The sequence below is a fragment of the Elgaria multicarinata genome, chromosome 18 (assembly GCF_023053635.1).
Source record: "Elgaria multicarinata webbii isolate HBS135686 ecotype San Diego chromosome 18, rElgMul1.1.pri, whole genome shotgun sequence".
Taxonomy (NCBI): Eukaryota; Metazoa; Chordata; class Lepidosauria; order Squamata; family Anguidae; genus Elgaria; species Elgaria multicarinata.
In genome coordinates this window covers 886,061-906,279 of record NC_086188.1, presented here as the reverse complement: position 1 = coordinate 906,279, position 20,219 = coordinate 886,061, and the positions used below count along the sequence as shown (strand labels likewise).

Genomic DNA, 20,219 nt, shown 5'->3' with positions numbered 1-20,219 from the left:
GGGACGGGGACAAAAAGGCGTTTTTGAGGACGGTAGCAATTTGGAACAGGAAAGAGGGACTCGGGTTTGCTAAAATGTACCCTTACATGGTGGTTTCTTTCAGCGTGAGAGGCGCCTGGTTAGGAAGGGAGAACTCGAAAACCAAAATCCAAAATGGAGATTTCCTTTCCCCACCAAAGACGACACGCTTTGCAGTCTTGACTCGTGCTGTTGGGAAAGCTTGTGACGCGTTTGGTAGTTCACAGCAGCAGGTCTACGCCTTTCCAGGTAGCTACACTTAAAAATAGCTTCCAGCTGGCTTTTTGAGGCAGAGTCTTTATTTGGAGAGGGAGAAACCACCTCTCTCACCCAGTTTACCCGGGCTTTGATGCCCTGAAAGAGACTGCGTTTTAGATACTTTTATTCTGCGCTCGCAGATCGTACTCCATATTGTGTGCGAGCAGCCGGGCTTCGTAATGGCGGCTGTCCTTTCTGATGTGTGGCTGTTTCTGGGGCAGCCCCAACGCTGGATTTCTCCAAGGCTCAGAGCGGGCTTTCTGGTTTCGATCAATGCAGAAAAGACTCCTTTCTCTGTTCTCTCTCCCCCCCACCCCTTGTCTCTCTGTGTGTGTGTAGGCTTGTAGAAAGTAAAGCAGAAGTGAGAGGGGGTTGCTTTCTTTTTTTAAAAAAAAAAGACATGGAGAAGGAGGGGGGCTTGCGGGAAAAGATGGTTGCCATTTCATGCAAGTGCTTTTGCAGCAGCGAGAAGAAACGTAGGGGCGAGCAGGCGAGAGTGTAAGAGGAGACGCTGGCAGGACTCCAACTTCTGCCTGCTGTTCTGCTCGGCACTCCCGGGGGTGGGGGAGGGGAGGGTTGGAGGCTGCAGGGGGGAGGGGAAGGCCAGGGGTAGCCGAGCAGCTCTGGCTCTTAAAGAAACAGGACGGCGCTCCTGTAGTTCAGGGAAGACAAAGGGCCGGCCGGCCCTGGTCCTTTGTGTCTAGAAAGCAGAGGGTACTTTTGCATGGCAAGGCGGAGGACGGTGGTCAGGCGAGTGCTGCACAAGCCAGCAGCAGTTGTGGTTTCAAAGCAGCGCGAGAAAGCTGCAAAGACGTTGCTGAAAGAGAGGAGCACTGTTTTCTGCAGTGCGGTCTCAAGGCTTCTCAGGCTTGGCATGGCTCGCTCGCTCTCTGGACGGCTGGAGAGCCCGTCCCGGGGAGGGGGCAGATCTTTAGAACAGGTCGAACTCCTGAGCACGTGTCTCAGAACAGGTCTCCCGGCATTACTAATCTTCTCTCTCTCTCCCCACCCCCCATGACCCCTGGAAAGGGTGAGCTCAGCGATGATGATCGAGGAGGAGGAGGAGGAGCTGACAAGGGAGTACGTGGCCTGTTGTCAGACGAGAGGGCTTTCAGATGGCATCTCTGCCTCTGGGTTGCAGTAGGGAGGGCTTGCCAGGCGCATTTCCGTTTGAAGGGCTTTTCTTTGTCTAAAGGATTCCTTTCCTCAGCACTGCAGGCTCCCCCCATAGAGTGGTAGTGGGGGTGGGGGTGGGGATGGGGGGTGGGTAGCTGCTGCTGCTGCTGCTGCTGCCGCCTGCTTCAGAGCGCCACAGCTCTGGAATCTATTGTCTCGTTGAAGAGTTGAGCCGACAGTCCTGGCAGTAGATCCTGAGGCCATTAAGCAGCTTGTGGTTTCGTCACTGCATTGTTATCCATCCTGGGGGCAGAAATGGGTGCCTTTTCCACATTTTCAGAAAAGGAAGTTGGAGGGGCCTCCCTCTGGCCTTGACTTCATTTCAGAGATGCTTTAATGTAGCCTTCTTAAACAGGCTCTTTTTTTTAAGCCTGTACAAAGTTTAATACTAGAAATTAGTTCTGGTTTTGTTTTTATTAGTCAAGAAATACTCCTCAAATTAATGTCTTAAGGGGTGGATGGCTTCTACTTTCGCGTGGAAACAACATACATCAAGGTGAAATCCCTGTTTGTGATCTCCCTCTTCTCCACTGTAGCAATATCCCATAATAGTTGGTGATTAAAATATTTGGTTTATACATGTCTCCGGTTGCTGGCTTATTGTAAAATATTCAGCGGGCGGCCATGGATGTTGCCTCTCGGATCTCTGTGGGGAGTGGAGGCATTCCGTTCTGTTCCACCTCTGTGTACCAAGATTTGCTCAAGTGGTAAAACCTGCTTTTAAGCAACAACTCAAAGGAGCAAACTGCCTGTTAAACATTGAACCGTCGTGCTTCTAGTCTTCAGGGGAGGAAAGCGCGTAAAGTGATTGCTTAAGTCAGGAGGTTTGCCAATTAGAGGTATACTAGGCATACAGTCCTTACTAGGTAGTAAATCCTGTTGTGCTGGTGTTACTTCAGAGTAAACTTATGATGACACTGTGCAGTTTTCTTTGACCTGTCAGATGATGTTGTGAGATTATCTTTGTCCTTTTAAGATTATTTTCTTTTTGTGAGCAGTTTGAACTAAATATGTCAAAGCCCTGATTAATTGTCAGTTCCTTGCTTCCAAATAACTCTTAGAATGGAGGCTAGGTGAACATGTGTACCTTCTCCTAAGCATCTTTTTTTACAAACTCCCTGGCTACTTACCTTTTCTTCCTAGTAGGTAATCTCCTGGTAAATATCAATATGCAGACCTGCTCATTGTGATGTGGCAACAGCAAGTGAGGTCAGTCTGTCAATTTGTTGATTAGTAGGGCATCTATCCCCGAGATTCCTGCTGTTGCAATTGTGTGCTACAAATGAAGTGTTTGGCTTAGCGTTCTTAAATTCTTTTCAAATGAGTACAAAGGCATGAGCAGTTGCTAGAAATACAGGCTTGTTCCTGACAACCCAGATCATGCGTACATACCCTGCCTACCTTTCTCTTCCCTCCCTTCCTACTCCACTTGATTATAATGTAGGTCACTATGCATCTCCTACTTGCTTGCAGCCAGGGGAGTTTTTCCTTCCTTCCTTCCTTCCTTCCTTGCAGGACTTGCATCCCCAGATACTGAATAGTTGTATAGTGTGCTTTTGTATTTTCAAAGCAGTTCATATACATAGTCATCTTTAACAGCAGCCCTATATGCTAGGCTTGTATTATTCCCATGTTGCTGATGTGGGGCCAAGGCTGAGATATAGCATCTTCAAGGCTAAGGCGAGACCTGAATTGGGGACTTCCTAACTGGCAGTGAACTACTGTGCTACTTCAACTTGGGCACCATAGAATGTGTGGCCTTCCTCTTTTATCAGTGTGCTTGGAATGGGAACAAGTACTGAGTCTGTTTTTAATTTCAGGTGGGGGAGGGCTAGACTATTTTGTTTGATCTCTTACTGTGGCATATACTCTAACACAGAATCTTCATAATCTCAATTTATCAAAATGTACTTTTGGGGTTATTCTGGCGAATTGAGCTTGGTCACTTGTTTTCAGGAGTTGCCTATATTGCATATGTTAAAGAAACCATGCAGATCCTAATAGAAGGCTGCAATTGCATTGAATTTCTAGAAGCCTTGGAGAGGGGACGCTCTGCAAAAGAGGCTTGCATGTCTTGACACTCTGTTAATAGGCGCTGGTACTCCTCTGTCTCTGAATGAATGTGACCCTTTTATATGGCTGGCTATCTTGTCCGTAGTAGTAATTAAAAGTATATGTTGCAAGTTTGTTTCACTTCATTTGGTTTTTAAATTTGTCTTTGTAATACAAAAATTGCAAACCATACACATTATTCCCCACTGCTTTAAAATGAATATTTCATGGAGTGACTCTGTATGTAAAACATTTAAATGTATTCAAGTTACAATAGCTCTAGCAACTAACTTGAGATAATTGGTTTCTTCCTCATCCCCAACATCACTAACCTAGAGGCCTTCAGACTCCCTTGAAAAAGCACAAAATATTTAACAGTGCAATCCTAACTCCCATTGAATTAAATTAGTCTAACTCCCAGGAAACTGGGTGTAGGATTGCAGTTTAAGCACTATAAACATTCTGGGTCTTGTCAGACTTCAGCTGGACCTCGCTATTTCTTCGTAGGTTTGGAAATCTTGAATTGAAATGTGCTAAAGTAACCCCACTTGACTACTGTGGGATAATTATAGTTAAAGAAGGGCATGTTTTTCCAAGTAAATCTTCAGCTACAATTCCTATTTCAATGTGTGTTAGGATCTCTCTGTTCACTCTCCCCAATTTGTTAACTTGAGGACTTCATAAATAGAAGCATTGCTTTCTTAATTCATTTCATTTTCTGAGTGGTATTATGAGCCAGTATTCCAATTGAATAATCATTGTTTAAAGTCATCAGACTGAAATATTTGTGAAGTACATGATTTTTTTAAAGGAATCTGAAGTTTTTATTACCGTATTTCTTTGATTGTAAGACGCCATCGGGTAGTATTTATATTTCTATACTGTTTACCAGCCAAAGTTGTCTGGGTGGTTCACAAAACAAAACTTAACCATAAAATACAATAACATAGTGAAACATAGTATTCTTGTGATACAGTTTCTATGAGCATATCTACTAGGCTAATTTTCTCATCTGGGATATACCACTTACACATTTGTATAAACCACATACAAAATGTTTTGGTTTTATTTTGCCCTTCCCAAAACAAAACAAACAAAAATCAAAAAGCAAGTAAGGGGACTGAGACTTTAAGACCACAATTAATTCATGTGGAATTTGAACTGTTCATGTGGAATTTGAACAGTTTTTCCCTAAAGCGTCCTGTTGGCCACTCTAAGAAACAGAATGCTGGATCAGACAGACTTATGAAGGCTTATACTGGCTTGATCAGACCTAATGTGTTTAGGAGTTGCAAACAGGACTGAGGTGACCGTACACAGAGGGTCTAGACTAAGGGAGAATACATGGGGCTGGCTTGGCAGAGCAGCGCTACTAGTTCTTGCTGTTGTCACTGCAAGATAGTAGCCTGCAAACACAGACCTAGACACAGGTTGTGGGAAGAAAAGCTGAATTTTACGTAATTCAGATCAGTAATATGCCAATTCTTTAGCTGTAGGCTTCTAGTAAACTACATTGTGATCAACCATGTGCCTATTCTCAAAGCCCTCAGTCATCTTTTAGTTTACATTATTCCAGAAAAAGGAATTTGTGAATAGCAGTCACCATTGGGGGCCACATTACCTGTGAATAATTGTTTGCTTTGTATAATTATTTGCTGTTTGTAAGCAAGTATAGCTGCCTTTTTAAGACCAAAACGTTAGGAAAACTCTGCATAAACACCTGTTGTATTGGTAAGCTAGGAAGAAACGTGCATAAGACTGCAAAAATCAAGTGGAGAAAAAGAGCATGCTTTTGCTTGAGAAAGAATGCCTGCTTTAGATCAACAACTTTTGTCTTATGACATTAAGTGATAAAGGAGGAAGCAATGTAATCCAAATTGCTTAATGTTTGTTTCACAGGAAATGTGAGGCCCTGTTCTGACATACACTTTCTGATAGAGGCCATAGCCTACTTCCTGTGTGCTGTATTTAGCACTCCTCTGGAATAAATGGATCACACATGGTCTAGCTGCCACTGGAAGTGACATGATAAAGTACATATGTAGTGCAACTGTGGCTTTTGGGGCATTTTTAAGAGGTTTTTTTTAATACTCTTAAGTGCTTAAGTCTTTGGACACTGTAATTCTAATTTCTTGTGTCCAAATACTCGTCAAGCCGATTTATCAGTTCAAATTAATATACAGTGAACGGCAGCGGGTGTAGGGAACATGTAGCCCTCCAGATGTTATTTCTGTCCATATTAAAATACAAATGGTATATATGTACATATATTTAAATGCTTATTAAAATATTCACTGTGTGCTTGACTGGAGGAACAAATTTAAAGGTAAAGCCTCCAAGTTAGCATGTTTTGCAACAGCCAGGATGGGTTGCCTTGGATGATGCAGGAAGGTAGGTACCTAGGGCTGTGTTCATATGGAGTAGGGTTGGGCAATTTCTGGCCCTCCAGGTGATGTTGGACTGCAACTCCCATCACCCTTGGCCAATGCTGAGGGATGATAGGAGTTGCCATCTTCTCCAACCCTGCCTTACAGGTATATGTATTGCACACAAACATTGTCACGTAACTAAAATACACAAGTTACCAAGTAATCTGATCATCACTAATTAATAATGCTGGTGGGCTATAAACAGGGTCATTAGTTATGATAAAACACATTAACACCTTTGAAGAAGGAAAATCATACTTGCTGTGTGCAAACCTTGGTTTTACCTAATATAGGTTAATGTTTGAACAGAACTTTTTCCTCATGGCGGGTCAGCATAACACCTGAACCTGCCATGCCACTGCACTGTAAGGAATTAGCTGTTGTGCAAATCCAAATTGGCTTTATTTCTAACTTCTCATGTTTGTCCCCCTCCTTACCATATTTTTATAATAAAATATATTTAACTGTTGTCTGGCCTCCTGCAAATGTTGACTCTACACTTCCACATAAAACAGGCAACCATTTGTAGTATTGACTTTGATGTGTTCCTTCTAACCATGTGGAGGTGGTGAAAAGGACTCTGGACCTTCAGTGGATTCATAACTGCCCCGAAGCTGAAAGAAGATTGGGATAAGCCCCATAACTACTAGTCTATTTTCATTAACAATCATTTCAGGATAGACTTCAGTTCAGTGTCATGCTGATTTCATTTATATGCTGCACTGAATACAAACCACCAGTGTCTTTTGGTGATAAGTAATTATGGGAGTGAGTAGGGGTGTTGTAAATTAACTGAGTTCTAAGTGTATTGCTGTGAAATCCGCCCACAGCATTGCCTTTTTCATTTATAAATAATTGGAAGGCTTCATGAGCAAGGGGTTGGACTCAATGGCCTTCTAGGCCCCTTTCAACTCTTACTATTCTATGTACTTACGGCTTCTGTGTAGAAGTAGACTTGTTCCAATATGTCCTGATTTGAGGCTGCTAGAAGAATAAAGAAGGGAAGAATATAAATATATATTTTAATTCCAGTGATTTTATTATATTCATAGTTCATCAAATCCAGATTCAAATCTCCACTAAGCCAAGGGTGGGAAACTTGTGGCCTATAGTTCTGATGATCCCCCTCCTATGCTAGCTAGGGATGATGGGAGTTGTAGTCCAAAACAGCTAGCGGCCATATGTTTCCCCTCCCACCACTACATTAAGCTCAGCAGGTGATCTTGGGCAGATCTCTCTCATTGTAAGCTACATCATAAGGTGAATGTGCAAATTCAACAGAGGCCGGGGGAAGAATCCAGCTCACTCTGAGCTTTTCCTGGAAAGAAAACTACAATTGCAAACATAAAATAAATGTATACGCTGTATGGTGTATAATACTTTAAAAAAAGTTGCTGAGCTCCCTGATTCATTGATGTACATTTAAGCATCACTTCCCACCTCAAAAAAGTCAAGTGACTTACACAAGTAATCCACAGTCAAATACAAATAAACGCCATAAAAACACGATCTAATTGTACTATACATAATGTATTGTAAATGATTAAATTTTCTCATTAAAAAGCCTGAACAGCAATTCATAAATTATTCTTTCTGCCTTCTACTGACTGGGATCCAGAGAGCTACTTCATATGTAGTTAAGATATGATATGTGCCAAATGGGTAGTTGACAAATATTGCAAGCTGGTTTTAGAGCTCCACAATTTTCAGAAGTGATTTTTAGTTCTGAAGCTCTGTTGGTGCAGGACATAAATATAAAATGGTCTTGGCCCCATGCTCTTTTTGTACAACTGATATGTTCCTCTTGCTTCTTGGACTGGTGGCTTCACTGCTGTGTTACCTATGGAAAGTAGTCTGCAATGTTTGCTTTTATTTAGGCCTAGAAGGACACCTAGTGGCACAACCAAGTAGTCAGAAATGTGAAATAGGCAGGAGTGAACTTTTGAAATCAACAAGTAAAGTTTGTGGATGCCACAAGTTTCAAATGATCAGTCAGATTGCTGGTCGGAACAAAATAAGCAGCCCAACTAAGTGCTCTATAAAAGTTATAGGCGGTTTTTTGGTCTAAATATACATAACATTGCATCTTAAGAAGTTTTTAATCAAAGCTGCAATTCTATACTCACATACCTGTGAGTAAGGCCCATTGAACTCAATGGGACTTACTTCTGAGTAAATATATATAGAATTCTGCTGGAAAGGTTGTAAACCAAGTTCTACTTGAAGAGTACTGGAAAACTTAGAAATTCACTTATTTTCTTTAAATACTTATATCTTGCCTTTCTGCATCATTATGAGCACCCCAGCTGGGTAACAATAAAAAGATACAATTCAGCCTTTTAAAAACGAAAATGGTAGTAAATGAAGCAGACAACAATTTCCAAAAGCAGATGTAATCAGATAAAGAATGCATCTAACACTCAGGTCAAAAGCCTGATCGAGCAAATAGGTTTTCAGCTGCTGTTGGGATGCCATTAAGGTGGGCATCAGACATCTCTTGGGGCAGTTCAGTTCTGGGTGCTGCAACAGAGAAGGCCCTATCATACATTGCAGCCAACTGCACCTCAGATTTTACTTACTATTATTAGCACGTGACCCAATAAAAGGGATTTCCTTACCTGCTAATTGACTTGTAGAAGCAACAAGTTAGAAATTCCTGAGCAATGACATTGCCTTCATCTTGTTGTCTTTATGAGAAAACCTTCCCACCCACAGAACTGCTCAGGTCCACAAGTGACCGTAAGTGGAGGGAAATTTTCTCCAAGTTAATTTTCTCAGATTCTGTTTCTGAGGGAAGAAAATCCATTGGTACATTGTTCTTTTAATGACTCTGACCTCGGGTGTGAATAAAAAGTGGCTAAAGCACATGGTGTTAACTAGCATGTGTAGAGTGATCTTAAAATATTTTGTGGAGTAGTGATTGGAGCCAGCAGCTTCATTAAGTGTGAAATTTATTCTTGGACTTGTTATTTCTGTATTGAGTATGAGAGGCTTCAAAAAAAGTAGCTGCCAATCATTGTTTTTGGAACCTTCTTTATATGTTTCAGAATTAGAAGTTACATTTTACAAGATGTACAAATCACTCTTAAATACTATTAAACTATATTGTAATATTAACTTGAACAATTAATGTTTCCAATTATTCAAATTTGTAAGGAAGCCTGACTTTTGGGGGGGGGGGGACGACTACTAAATCTTACGCCTGTTTCCAAAGAGCAAGTCAGGTGACCATTTAATGGTTTTGGGGACTGGCAGGTAAGGGAGGGGGGCAGGTTGGACATTTCTCTCCTGTTCCAGTTGTTTCTGATGCACCCTTGGGCATCCTGGTTCTATTGTTGAATGCCAGGTTGGTTGGGGACAGGGGAGGGGCTTTATTTATCTAATAATTTATACACTACCTTTCAGAAATAATAATAATAATAATAATAATAATAATAATAATAATAAAATGCGTATTAAAAATATAGCAGCATTTTTTAAAAAGCACTAAAAATATGGCAGACATGGGATTTTCTGCATAGCTTTTAAACTTTTTGGGCTCTTTCCAACTCAAAAGTATGTGGGGATTTGCACTCTTAAAAATGAGATGAAACGTCTTCTGGTGCTCCCCAAAAAGTGAGGGGGTGAAAACACACATGATGCTCGCCGCCCTGAGCTATCGGGAGGAAGAGAGGGATAGATGGATGGACAGACAGACAGACATATACATACACGCACATGCCCACGCACACGCAGAATGTTTCATGCTTGCTGGTATTTACCCCTCACCTCTATCAGTATCATCATCATCATCACTCCCTAGTATTGGGATTTTAGATTGTAACCTCCTCGGCGCAGAGACCTGCCTCCTGGGCGCTCAGCTTTTTAAAAACTAATGCTTTCCACCCGCATTTAAAAACCAAACAGAACCGAAGTGTTGTAGGAGGGTTATGCTGAGGAGAAGGAAGAGGCCCTCGGTGCTGCTGAGCCAGAGCGCCTTTCACCCAACCGCATCCTTCACGCCTTCCTCTCTCTCTCTCTCTCTCTCTCTCAGTCCGGCTCCCACGGAAGGAAGGAAGGACGGAAGGACGAAGGAGCAGCGGCCCACGAGGCTGCTTCTAACGTCGCCAGAGGAGCCGGCTTGAGAAAGAGAGAGAGAGAGAAAGAAGCAGCGCCGGGGAGGTGGGCTCCTCTCCTTCGGCCCGGCTGCCCCTTCAGGCGTCTTTCCCGCGCTTTTCCGCTGAGGCGAGGGAGCTTTTCCCCTCATGGCCGAAGCGAACGGGTCGGTGCCGAGCGGGGGCTCGGGGGAAGGCGAGCGGCCGCCTGAGGAAGAGGTGGAGGAGGAGGAGAAGAAGAAAAAGAAGAAGAAGAAGAAGAAGAAGAAGAAGAAGGGCGAGGAAGAGCTGAAAGTGGTGGTGGTGGGCGACGGGGGCTGCGGGAAAACGTCCCTGCTCTTGGTCTACGCCAAGGGCGCCTTCCCTGAGGTGAGTCGTGAGGGGCGGAGGCGGGCGGGTGGGCGGCCGGCCGGCGTCCCCCCTCAGGCCCTTATTCCCCCCTCAGGCCCTTATTCCCCCCTCAGGCCCTTATTCCCCCCCCTCAGCCAATCGCAGCTTGCGCCCCCTCCCCTCCCCTCCCCCCCCGGTCCCGGGGTTCCAGAAACGTCCTTCAGCACCTTCCCCAAACTGCGGCCCTGCAGGTGTTTGGGACTTCTACTCCCATCCGCCCCAGCCAGAGGCCAGGAACGCTGGGAGTTGTCATCCAGCGCACCTGCAGGGCCCCATGTTGGGGGCGGCTGCCTTAGACCAAGGGTGGGCCACGTGTGGCCCCTCCAGATGTTGTTGGGTTGCAGCTGCCATCCTCCCTCACTATTGGGCTGATGGGAGTTGCAGTCCAACAGTACCACGGGTTGCCCATCCCTACCCGAGAACATTGTGGAACAGACCTTCCTCACAGAACCAAATGCACAAAAAGACAGGCAGGCAGGCAGGAATCCCTGTTATGATTGACTTTGGTTGTCTTGCCTGCCCTGGACCAAAAAACAACCTGCTGTGGTACAACTCCCATCATCCCCAGCCATCATGGCCAATGATTGGGGGGTTGCCTTCTAGAATATCTGGAGAGGACCAGGTTGGGGAAGGCTGGTGTAAAAGTAGGGGGGGGGTGATCCTTCATCAAGACCAAAAGTTGCTTTAAGAAGCCAGGTGAGAACTTGCTGAAGGACAGGAAACGGCCAAAATGGGAGTTTGATCCACTCACCTCTCCCGTGTCTGCTGGAGGCTGATGCAAGATTAGACACTGTTAAAATGCTCCAAGTGGCTTGCAAGAAAAACAGTATAAAGAACGCTAAACTATTGATTATTTTTTTTAAAAAAAGACAGAGCAATCAGGAGAGCGAAATTGACAGAAAAAAATACCAAAATTTAAACGCTCAAGCCATTCAAGGGGCCAAATGCCTGTGGGAAAGGAGGGGAGAGGCTCCTTCCAACCCACGTTTAGTGGCTTATAGGGAGCACCACTTCCTTGGAATCAGGTAACAAAGCGCTCCCACAAAAAATAGTTATGTAAACCTGTAGACATAAGGCCCTATAAACCTATAAGCATTAAGCCAGTCAACCTGTTTCCAGGTTCCATTGAAACTATTGAGAAGAACCCACTGTACAAACGAGAAGGATCTTGGAATTGTTGTAGATCACAAGCTGAATATGAGCCAACAGTGTGATCTGTTGTTTTTATACTGTTTTTTATGTTTTTGGTAGTTTTTAAATTTTGTATACTTTTAATGTTTACTATTTTTAATTGTTGTAAACTGCCCAGAGAGCTTCGGCTGTGGGGCTGTATATAAATGTAAATAAATAAATATGGCTGCAAGAAAAGCAAATGCTATTTTGGGCTGCATCAATAGAAGTATAGCTTCCAAATCACGTGAGGTACCGGTTCCTCTCTATTCGGCCCTGGTTAGGGCTCATCTAGAGTATTGCATCCAGTTCTGGGCTCCACAATTCAAGAAGGACGCAGACAAGCTAGAGCATGTTCAGAGGAGGGCAAACAGGATGATCAGGGGTCTGGAAACAAAGCTCTATGAAGAGAGACTGAAAGAACTGGGCATGTTTAGCCTGGAGAAGAGAAGATGGAGGGGAGACAGGATAGCACTCTTCAAATACTTAAAAGGTTGTCACACAGAGGAGGGCCAGGATCTCTTCTTGATCCTCCCAGAGTGCAAGACATGGAATAACGGGCTCAAGTTAAAGGAAGCCAGATTCCAGCTGGACATCAGGAAAAACTTCCTGTTAGAGCAGTACGACAATGGAATCAGTTCCCTAGGGAGGTTGTGGCCTCTCCCACACTAGAGGCCTTCAAGAGGCAGCTGGACAAGCATCTGTCAGGGATGCTTTAGGGTGGATTCCTGCACTGAGCAGGGGGTTGGACTCGATGGCCTTGTAGGCCCCTTCCAACTCTGCTATTCTATGATTCTATGTAGACTATCTTTAGACAACCGGCCCTTGTAACACCACACCCAGCCATATATGCCCGTAGACACATACAGAAGGGCATCCAAGCCCCTCAGACTAGCCATAGAAGATACGCTCCCACCCATTTGATAGTCACGAAATTCACCCACTCCTTCACCCGTAAGAATATTACTTCTAAAAACTGGCCAGCCTTTAAGCTTCCCCATTCCTTTTCACAATATTGTAAAGGGGTGCGTGAGTCATGCGCTATGAGTGAGTAGCCCTGTAGAATAGATGCCAGAAGTCTGCTGAAGTACCTCCAGGAGATACTCCGCTGTGTAAGTTTCCCCCTCCTATGTTCGTTGAGGTAGTTTTCAGAGGTTAGTTCAAGGTGGGAAGAAACCTTAAATGAGAGGGGCAAGAGCTTGTGTTGGGGCTATGGACATAATCTGCCATTACAGCCTCTAGCAGAAGCGGTTGCAATGGGGCAAAGGGGTTTCCACTGGGGCTTGAGTCAGGAAGCTCCTCAACTTGTATCTAAACCACACTTTGGCAGGATGTGCTGACGATGGTCTTCCTGCCACAGCTTTAGCTATTAGCACATTTGAGGGTTGCACACTTGTGTGTATTGCAGACGTTTTGAGATGTCACAAAATCCTCCCTAGCACTGCCCCAGCCTGAGGACATACTAAACCAAGTTGCAAATGCCATAAATACATAGTTTTGCAATAAATAGGCACTATTGCATCATTTGCTGAGTAGGAGGTGTTGGTAGTGGTGGTGGGATTCACTACCAGGTTTGATACCGACTCCCAATGATACAACTAATTTCTCAAGTTCGAAATACAGCCCATCAGCAATTACCCAAGAAGTCTCAAGATGCGTCTCTCGCAGAATAAAGTGAAGGCTGCAGGCCTGTGCAAATTTACCTGTAAAGGCCGATTGAATTCAGTTGGGTTTACTTAAAAGTATACATGTGTAGGAAAACGTTGCAAATTACATAACTGCACGATCATATGCATATCCTATTTTTTAAAAACACAAAACAATCTTACTTTGGTTACTTTTGCAGAAAGGAAATAGGACCTTTTAAATCATCTTGTTCAAAACATTGCACTGGTAGAGGGGTTGTGGAACATCACAGTATTTAGTAACAGTATTATCTCTCTCTTTCCTGATAGCAATATGCTCCCTCAGTATTTGAAAAATACTCCACCAGCGTCACTGTGGGCAAAAAAGAAGTAACCCTACACTTATACGACACTGCAGGTAATCTCACTTGAAAGAAAGCCTCTTAATCTCACTTGAAAGAAAACTCTAATTTTAAAAGATCTAACACCAATGTCAAGATTTCTTGCAATGGCAGGAAAGAGGTTGCAAGAGGACTGGCGTGACGTGATGGATGACTCTGACGTGGCAACTTGCATCATATTAGGAGATTTAAAAACATGTTACTTAACAGCAACACAGGAGATTACATTCATACTACTTGCAATATTTCTTTTCAAACTGAGGAACTTGGGAGGGTCTCTCAGAAGCTTACGAGAAGTCTCTCAGTGATTGAATTAGCAAGGGACAATTCCCCCAAAGATAACGTCCCCTGCCAATGTGCAGTCACAGGAGAGGGATGGGTGGGTGGGTGGATTCCAAGTCATATTCCCAGTCCCTCCTATATTTAACTACCTGGACACTAATTTACTTCTCTTTCTGGGGTCCTCTTCAAGGTACTCCCAAGAAATGAGGGGAGGTGGTTGGCTGGAAGAGGGAAGGACTTTTCAGTGGTGTCACCCCATCTGTGGAATGCCCTCCCCAGAGAGACTCGCCTGGCACCTACGTTATGGTCTTTTCAGATCTTTTTATTCTCCCAGGAGTTTTAAGAACCATTTTTGGTGCTTTTAGATGACTTCACTTTTTATTGCTGCTAGTTTTATGTACTGGAGTATTTTTTATGCTTTCATCTCTCCCTTTTAAAATTATGTACTGTTTTTATTCATTGTTTTATTGTTTGTATTTTATCTTTTTAATGTATTCTACACCACCCAGAGGACTTGAGTTATTGGGTAGTTGAAAAGTATAATATTGGGGTGGTGGTGGATTTTGAAGGCTCAGTCAGCTTGGACACCTGAACCAATTGACTTCCTAGAAAATGTCCAGAATCCTCTGCAGTATGCTGGCATTCCCAGGCAGATGTGTGGGTGTTTCTTGGTAGAACTCTGACAGAAAACATTAGCAGAAAGCAGAATATTTAATAAATCACTGGCTTTTTCTAAAAACCACTATCAGTGTGAGAGGGGGTAGTGTTGACACACCACGTCCCCAACAAATGGCACATGAACCCCAGGGACAATCCAGGCATATTCCTCCGTGAATGCCTCAAGGCTGGGCCTACTGAGCTCTTTCACCCGCCCTGTCTGAGCCCTTTCTCTTCCCACCCCCAACGCCTTTGCACCTCTCAGTGGTGCAAGGGTGGAGGCCCCAGTGCGGTGGAGTGGGTGGCTGCAGCCACAGCCTGTTCCTAGCCAGCTCATATCCCCAGACTGCCAGGCAGAGGGCCTGTGGTTATACCACCACAGGAGGCACATGGGTGACTTCTAAGCAGAAGTAAGCGGACCTCCTCACAGACCCGTAAAGATTCTGTTTGCCTGCTGCTAATGTTAGCATTTATATAACCCTGTTTTTGTGATGATGATGATGATGATGATGATGATGATGATGATGATGATGATCCCGCCTTTTGCCCAATGCTGGGCCTCAAGGCGGCATTACAAAATTTAAAACATATACATTAAAAACCTATAAATAAAGATATACAAAAGTTAAAAGTATATTAAACATATTCCAGTAGTAAAACATTTTAAATGACAATTTTAAAAGTCCTTGGCACAGACCTTTCGAAGAGCTTTTCCTTACCTCAGGTACCCTTATAGCAGTCCTGTAAAGGTAAGGCAGCATTTTCATAGTTGCCAACAAGCAGAGCCAGCCCTACCGTGAGGCAGTGTGAGGCGTTTGCCTCAGGCAGCAGATGCTGGGAGGCCACAGCAAGGTATTGGAGGAGGCAGCTGTCTGTCACGCAGCCCTGCCGCGCTCCCCCCACCCACATTAGCCAGCTGCCTTGAGTTGCACTAGAGGATGCTTTCCCATCCCCAGTTACGATTCAGTTGCTCGTCCCCCCCGCACCCCATTGGCTTTTGTACATGGAATGGCACTGGGCACCATCTTGTTCTTTGCCTTGGGCTGCAAGATATCTTAGGCCGGCCCTGCAAACGAGAGGCCCGACACAGAGATGGTGGCTTGCCAAAGACCCCGTCACCAATGCCCAGCACAGCAGATTGTGGGCCTGACGGGTCACCTTTTGCAACACCTGGCCCATCTCTGGAACCCTGAGCCTGGAGAAAGCTCCCCCTTTGCTCATGTTATGTTACTTATCTTCTTATAAGCATTGATAGTCTAGAGTTGTGCAATTTTCATAGTTTAAAAGTTTATGTAGCTTGACCTTTGCTTTCCTGCTGAGTAAGCGAATGCAACATGGCATATTCAACCTGAGTCGGGGCTTAATCGGGAAGGGAATCAAAGCTACGGTGCTGGGTGTATATCTGAAATTCAAGGAAACCCAAGTTGTAGCCGTCATGGATGGCAGCAGCAGGTCTCTTGCTCTGCATGTTTTGCTGGGCTGCCACTTTTGTTTTGCCCCCATGTTATTATGAAAACTGTCTGAGACATCAGAGGGCAAGAAAGGAGAAAAGGGCTGGATCTATGCAAAAGGAAGCCTAATTGATTTCAGTAGAATTAGTTGGCTCTTGCATACATCTACCTTAAGACAATTTAAGGATCATGGGTTCCCCCTTGGGAAGCCTGGAACTGTAATTTTGTGAAATTGCTGAAAATTCTCTTAAAGATCGGTAACACCCACCATCCCCTGCAAACTTTTAAGCTATACTTGAGAGGAAGCCATGGCACATGAACTGGCTTACGTTTGCAGAGAGCACCGATTGATAGTATTCAAATTAGGTTAAAGCCATAGGCAAGGATGAATTATGGGTCCCCCTTCCGATTTTAGGGGATTTCTCACTGTCAATCAAAGCAACTAGACGGAGGTTCAAAGAAAATACCTTTACTCTTCCCCTCTGTTTCAGGGCAGGAAGATTACGATCGCCTACGACCACTTTCATACCAGAACACCAATGTGGTTTTAATTTGTTATGATGTCATGAATCCTACCAGCTTTGATAATGTATTAATTAAGGTAAGCAGCCTTTGTTGAAGGTTTGAATCTTCAAAGCGAAGAAAGACAGTTTTGCCCCCCCACTCCACCCCAAATTTAGGGAAGCCTTTGCAGAAGTAACTTGCCTTTGTGCTTGTTCACAAAGTAAATTCAGTTATAACAAGCTGCTCCTGTCTTGCCAACTTTCAAGAGACTAAATTTGCAGTCTGGCATGTACAAGCCTCTCTTTACATCACTGTTTTAATTTTAGGACTTTAAAAACATGAGGTAAGTGGAAACCATATATAGTGGAGTGTTTAAATCCAGATTCCTTCCCCATGAAGTTAAGGCAAGTAACCAAGGCCTTTTTCTGGGCACACTGACACTAGAGGTTGGGTTTGCATCAACTGGGGACGGGTCTTCTTAGTGGTAGCAGCATCCCATTTATGGAATGCCGGATATGTAGGTTAAAGGCTAAGAGCTTTTTATTTATCTGGGGCATTTAACCCATTTTTTGCTGCTGTTTCATTTTAGCATTGATCTGTGATCTTTTGTTTTGCTCCATATTATTTCTGCATTTTTTAAACTGTGTTAATTGTTTGTCCATTTCCTTGATCACTTGCATTCTCGTAAGAATGTTTCCATCAGTATTTACTGCTATTGCTTGTCATATCTAGTGAAGTTTAAACACCTTGATCTTTCTCTGCCAGTGGTCCCATGAGGTGAACCATTTCTGCCGCGGAATCCCCATAGTACTTGTGGGCTGCAAAACAGACCTCCGGAAGGACAAAGAACATCTACGGAAACTCCGCTCAGCGGAGCAAGAGCCAATCACTTACCGCCAGGTAAACATGCTGAACGATTCACAGCACAGAAGGAAGTTCCACTTAGTTCAGTTGAACTTACCTCTTTAGTAAATGTGCGTAAGATGGCAGCCCCCATCCATGTACTGACTATGCCTTGCTTTTTCCTCCTCCCTCCTTTCTCTTGTGCGTGCTGCCTTTTAGACTGTAAACCTAAAAGAGGGATTGTCTGACTACTGATATTTGCTAGCTGCTCTGTGAGCCTTTTCACCCAAAGATCAGGGTAAAAATGCTTAAAATGAAATAAATAAAGTGTCATCAAGCTCCACCAATAGGCAAAGATGCTAGAAACAGATACACAACAGCCGTGTGTGTGTGCGCGTGCGCTTACATAAAACTCAGCTAAGCCATGAATAGCTCTTGGTTTTACCTTGCTGCTTGCCTTTGGCCTGACTCCATCCTGTAAGCTGTATCTTGGTGTTCTCTTCCAGGGTGAAGAAGCGTGTCGTCAGATGAATGCAGACGTTTACCTGGAGTGTTCTGCCAAGTTTCGTGAAAACATTGAGGCAGTTTTTAAAGAAACCGCTAGCATTGCTCTGAGTGCAATGAAAAAGGCCAAACGTCAAACGAAATCGAGGCCATGTGCCATATTATGATCACCTGAACTTTATACAGACTACAGAAAGTGTCCCCTCATCTTCCTTCAGTGATAAGGATTTTTTTAAAAAAATATTTCAAGCATTTACTTGGATTTAGCAGGAAAACGAACTTGCTTTTGTACAGCAATTTCCACTCTTGGTAACCTTCTCATTTGAAGGTTAAATGTTTAGCTAGCTGTGTAATGAGCCTTTCTATTTCCAATTGTCTGCAGAAATGGTTAGGGTCTTTTACTTGCACTTGTGTGTGTGTGGGGGGGGGAGTTTTCTTACTGAAAGTAAGGTAAGGTCTGCAGGACCAGAGCTTTGCCATTTTAAAATCCTCGTGTTCTTGCTATGCTTTCTCCCCCCCCCCCCCCCTTTAAAACTTGAAATCATCTGTGGCCCTTTAAGTGATCACAGTATTTGCACATTAAAAAGAGCTCATTCCCCACCTCTTTTTGCGGCGTTAAAGGCAGAGTCTTATTTAAAGGGGGCGCAGCCCTTCAAGGGAAAAGAGTAGTAACAAGATTCCAAGAATCAAAGTACCTGCGTGGTTGAGTAACGAATGACTCTCCATTCCAGTGAAAGGCCTAAGAGCGCCTGATTCTGTTGCGTGATTAATGCTAAACAGCAGTGGACAGAAGATCTCTGGGGGCCTCTTGCAATCCGCCCTACGTGAGCCATTAACGTAGTTATTGTTTATTCCACTTCATCCTGAATAACTACCTCAAACAATGCCCTTGTAAATACAGCCCTGCCTTAACTAGAAAAAGCTGGGTTCCTTAGTCCACCCGTTTGCTTTCATTTTCTAAAAAGCTGGACTAAATTGGATCTTAAAATAGAATTTTATGCAAAGCACAAAAGCACAAGGGCTACCAAATGACTGTATTAATCGGGGGAGGGGGGGTAAGAGAAGTCTCTTTTGTATTTAAAAATAGTGTTGTGGAAATCAAAAGGAAAGAATAAAGCTGTAATGACTGTATCACTTGGAACCCTGGGTGATATCATTGTGCCAGCCAATTACATGGGCCAAAAGTCAGTCTCAGATTATGACAGAGCTCATTAAAAGATTTTAGTCAGCAGAATTTAGCCAGTTAAATGTAGTACGGGGAGTATTTATGCTTGCTACATGGGAACGGTCAGCCAACAGAAGGTTGCTTTTCAAACAGAGAACAAAAGACAAACTTCTCAGCCAAAGCCACAGCGGCATCTTTCCCTGAACCAGCTTCTGTTAGCGAAGGAGCGCCAACATTTTTCCATTAAGGGAGTTTTGCCTTCGATTCCGATTTCATCTGTCGTTTGCAGAACACCCATCCCAAAGGGAACTGTCCCATTCATTCATTCATGTTTAGACAGAAAAAAAGTACTACAACTCCCAGCATTCCCCACCCAACATGCTGGGAGCTGTAGGACCATTTTCTGTCCAAACCACCATAGGGCTGCACCCTTAAATGTTTTCATGCTTAAAATCTCAGCATGCTGCTTTTACTGTATTCTTATTCTAAAATTTTTGTTTTTGATGTCTATAAACCTGATATCCAGGAATAAACAACATAAGATACAATACTCCAATAAGAAAGCAAAAGTAGGGCGTCAGGAATGTCATTTCCAATAGCAGTGTTTTAATCTGATGATCTCCCAGGGTTTTGCCCGCTCTCAGAGGCGTGCCGTGCGCTCTTGTGGAATGAGCTAGGGAAATGCCCAGCTGCCTGGACTCTCACCCAACCTTTACACTACCTTCAAAGCCACCTTTAAAATGCGTTCTAAAAAGGGGGCTGTATATAATTTGACGATGTGTCACATAATCATAGGGTTGGGAGAGGGAATCTATTAACCCCTCTTCAGCTGAGGTGGTTCTTTATCGGCTATCTTCTACCTCCTAAGGCTCAAAGGATTTGAAGACTGAAAATTATTGAAACATCCACTCAACCTTAGTGCCAACAAAGCTAATGATGAATGGTAATCTGAAGAGGTTTTTTAATGGGCTTCCCTGCCCCCCTCACACCCCATAACCTAGTCTAGCTGGTAGAGGTTGCAACGAAGAGGCAAAGTTGCTCCATTTCCTTCTCCCCATATAAACAAGCCCCGTATCTGCCCCACTGAACATGTTTTCTATTGACTGCAAAAGCAGAACAGTCACGGGCTCCAATTCCAAGCGCTGTCCCCAAACAGCCCCTATTAGTTTCCAAGATGGGGGTCTGAAGAGGTGCAGAGCT

The 20,219-nt window shown here is 43.8% G+C and overlaps 1 protein-coding gene across 2 annotated transcripts; it reads left to right on the top strand.

Moving 5' to 3' along the window:
• The first annotated feature begins 17 nt into the window (after nt 1-17).
• On the top strand, nt 18-20,208 carry RHOF (ras homolog family member F, filopodia associated). 2 transcript variants are annotated; one of them, XM_063143866.1, is made up of 6 exons: nt 199-267; nt 9,967-10,396; nt 13,543-13,630; nt 16,495-16,604; nt 17,273-17,407; nt 17,857-20,208. In XM_063143866.1, exons 2-6 carry the CDS (start codon nt 10,178-10,180, stop codon nt 18,019-18,021), a joined length of 717 nt encoding a protein of 238 aa, XP_062999936.1. In that variant the 5' UTR covers nt 199-267; nt 9,967-10,177; the 3' UTR covers nt 18,022-20,208. The 2 variants fall into 2 exon arrangements, with proteins under 2 accessions (XP_062999938.1, XP_062999936.1); XM_063143868.1 differs by lacking the exons at nt 9,967-10,396; nt 13,543-13,630 and having other exon boundaries at nt 18-267.
• Nucleotides 20,209-20,219: the final 11 nt, after the last annotated feature.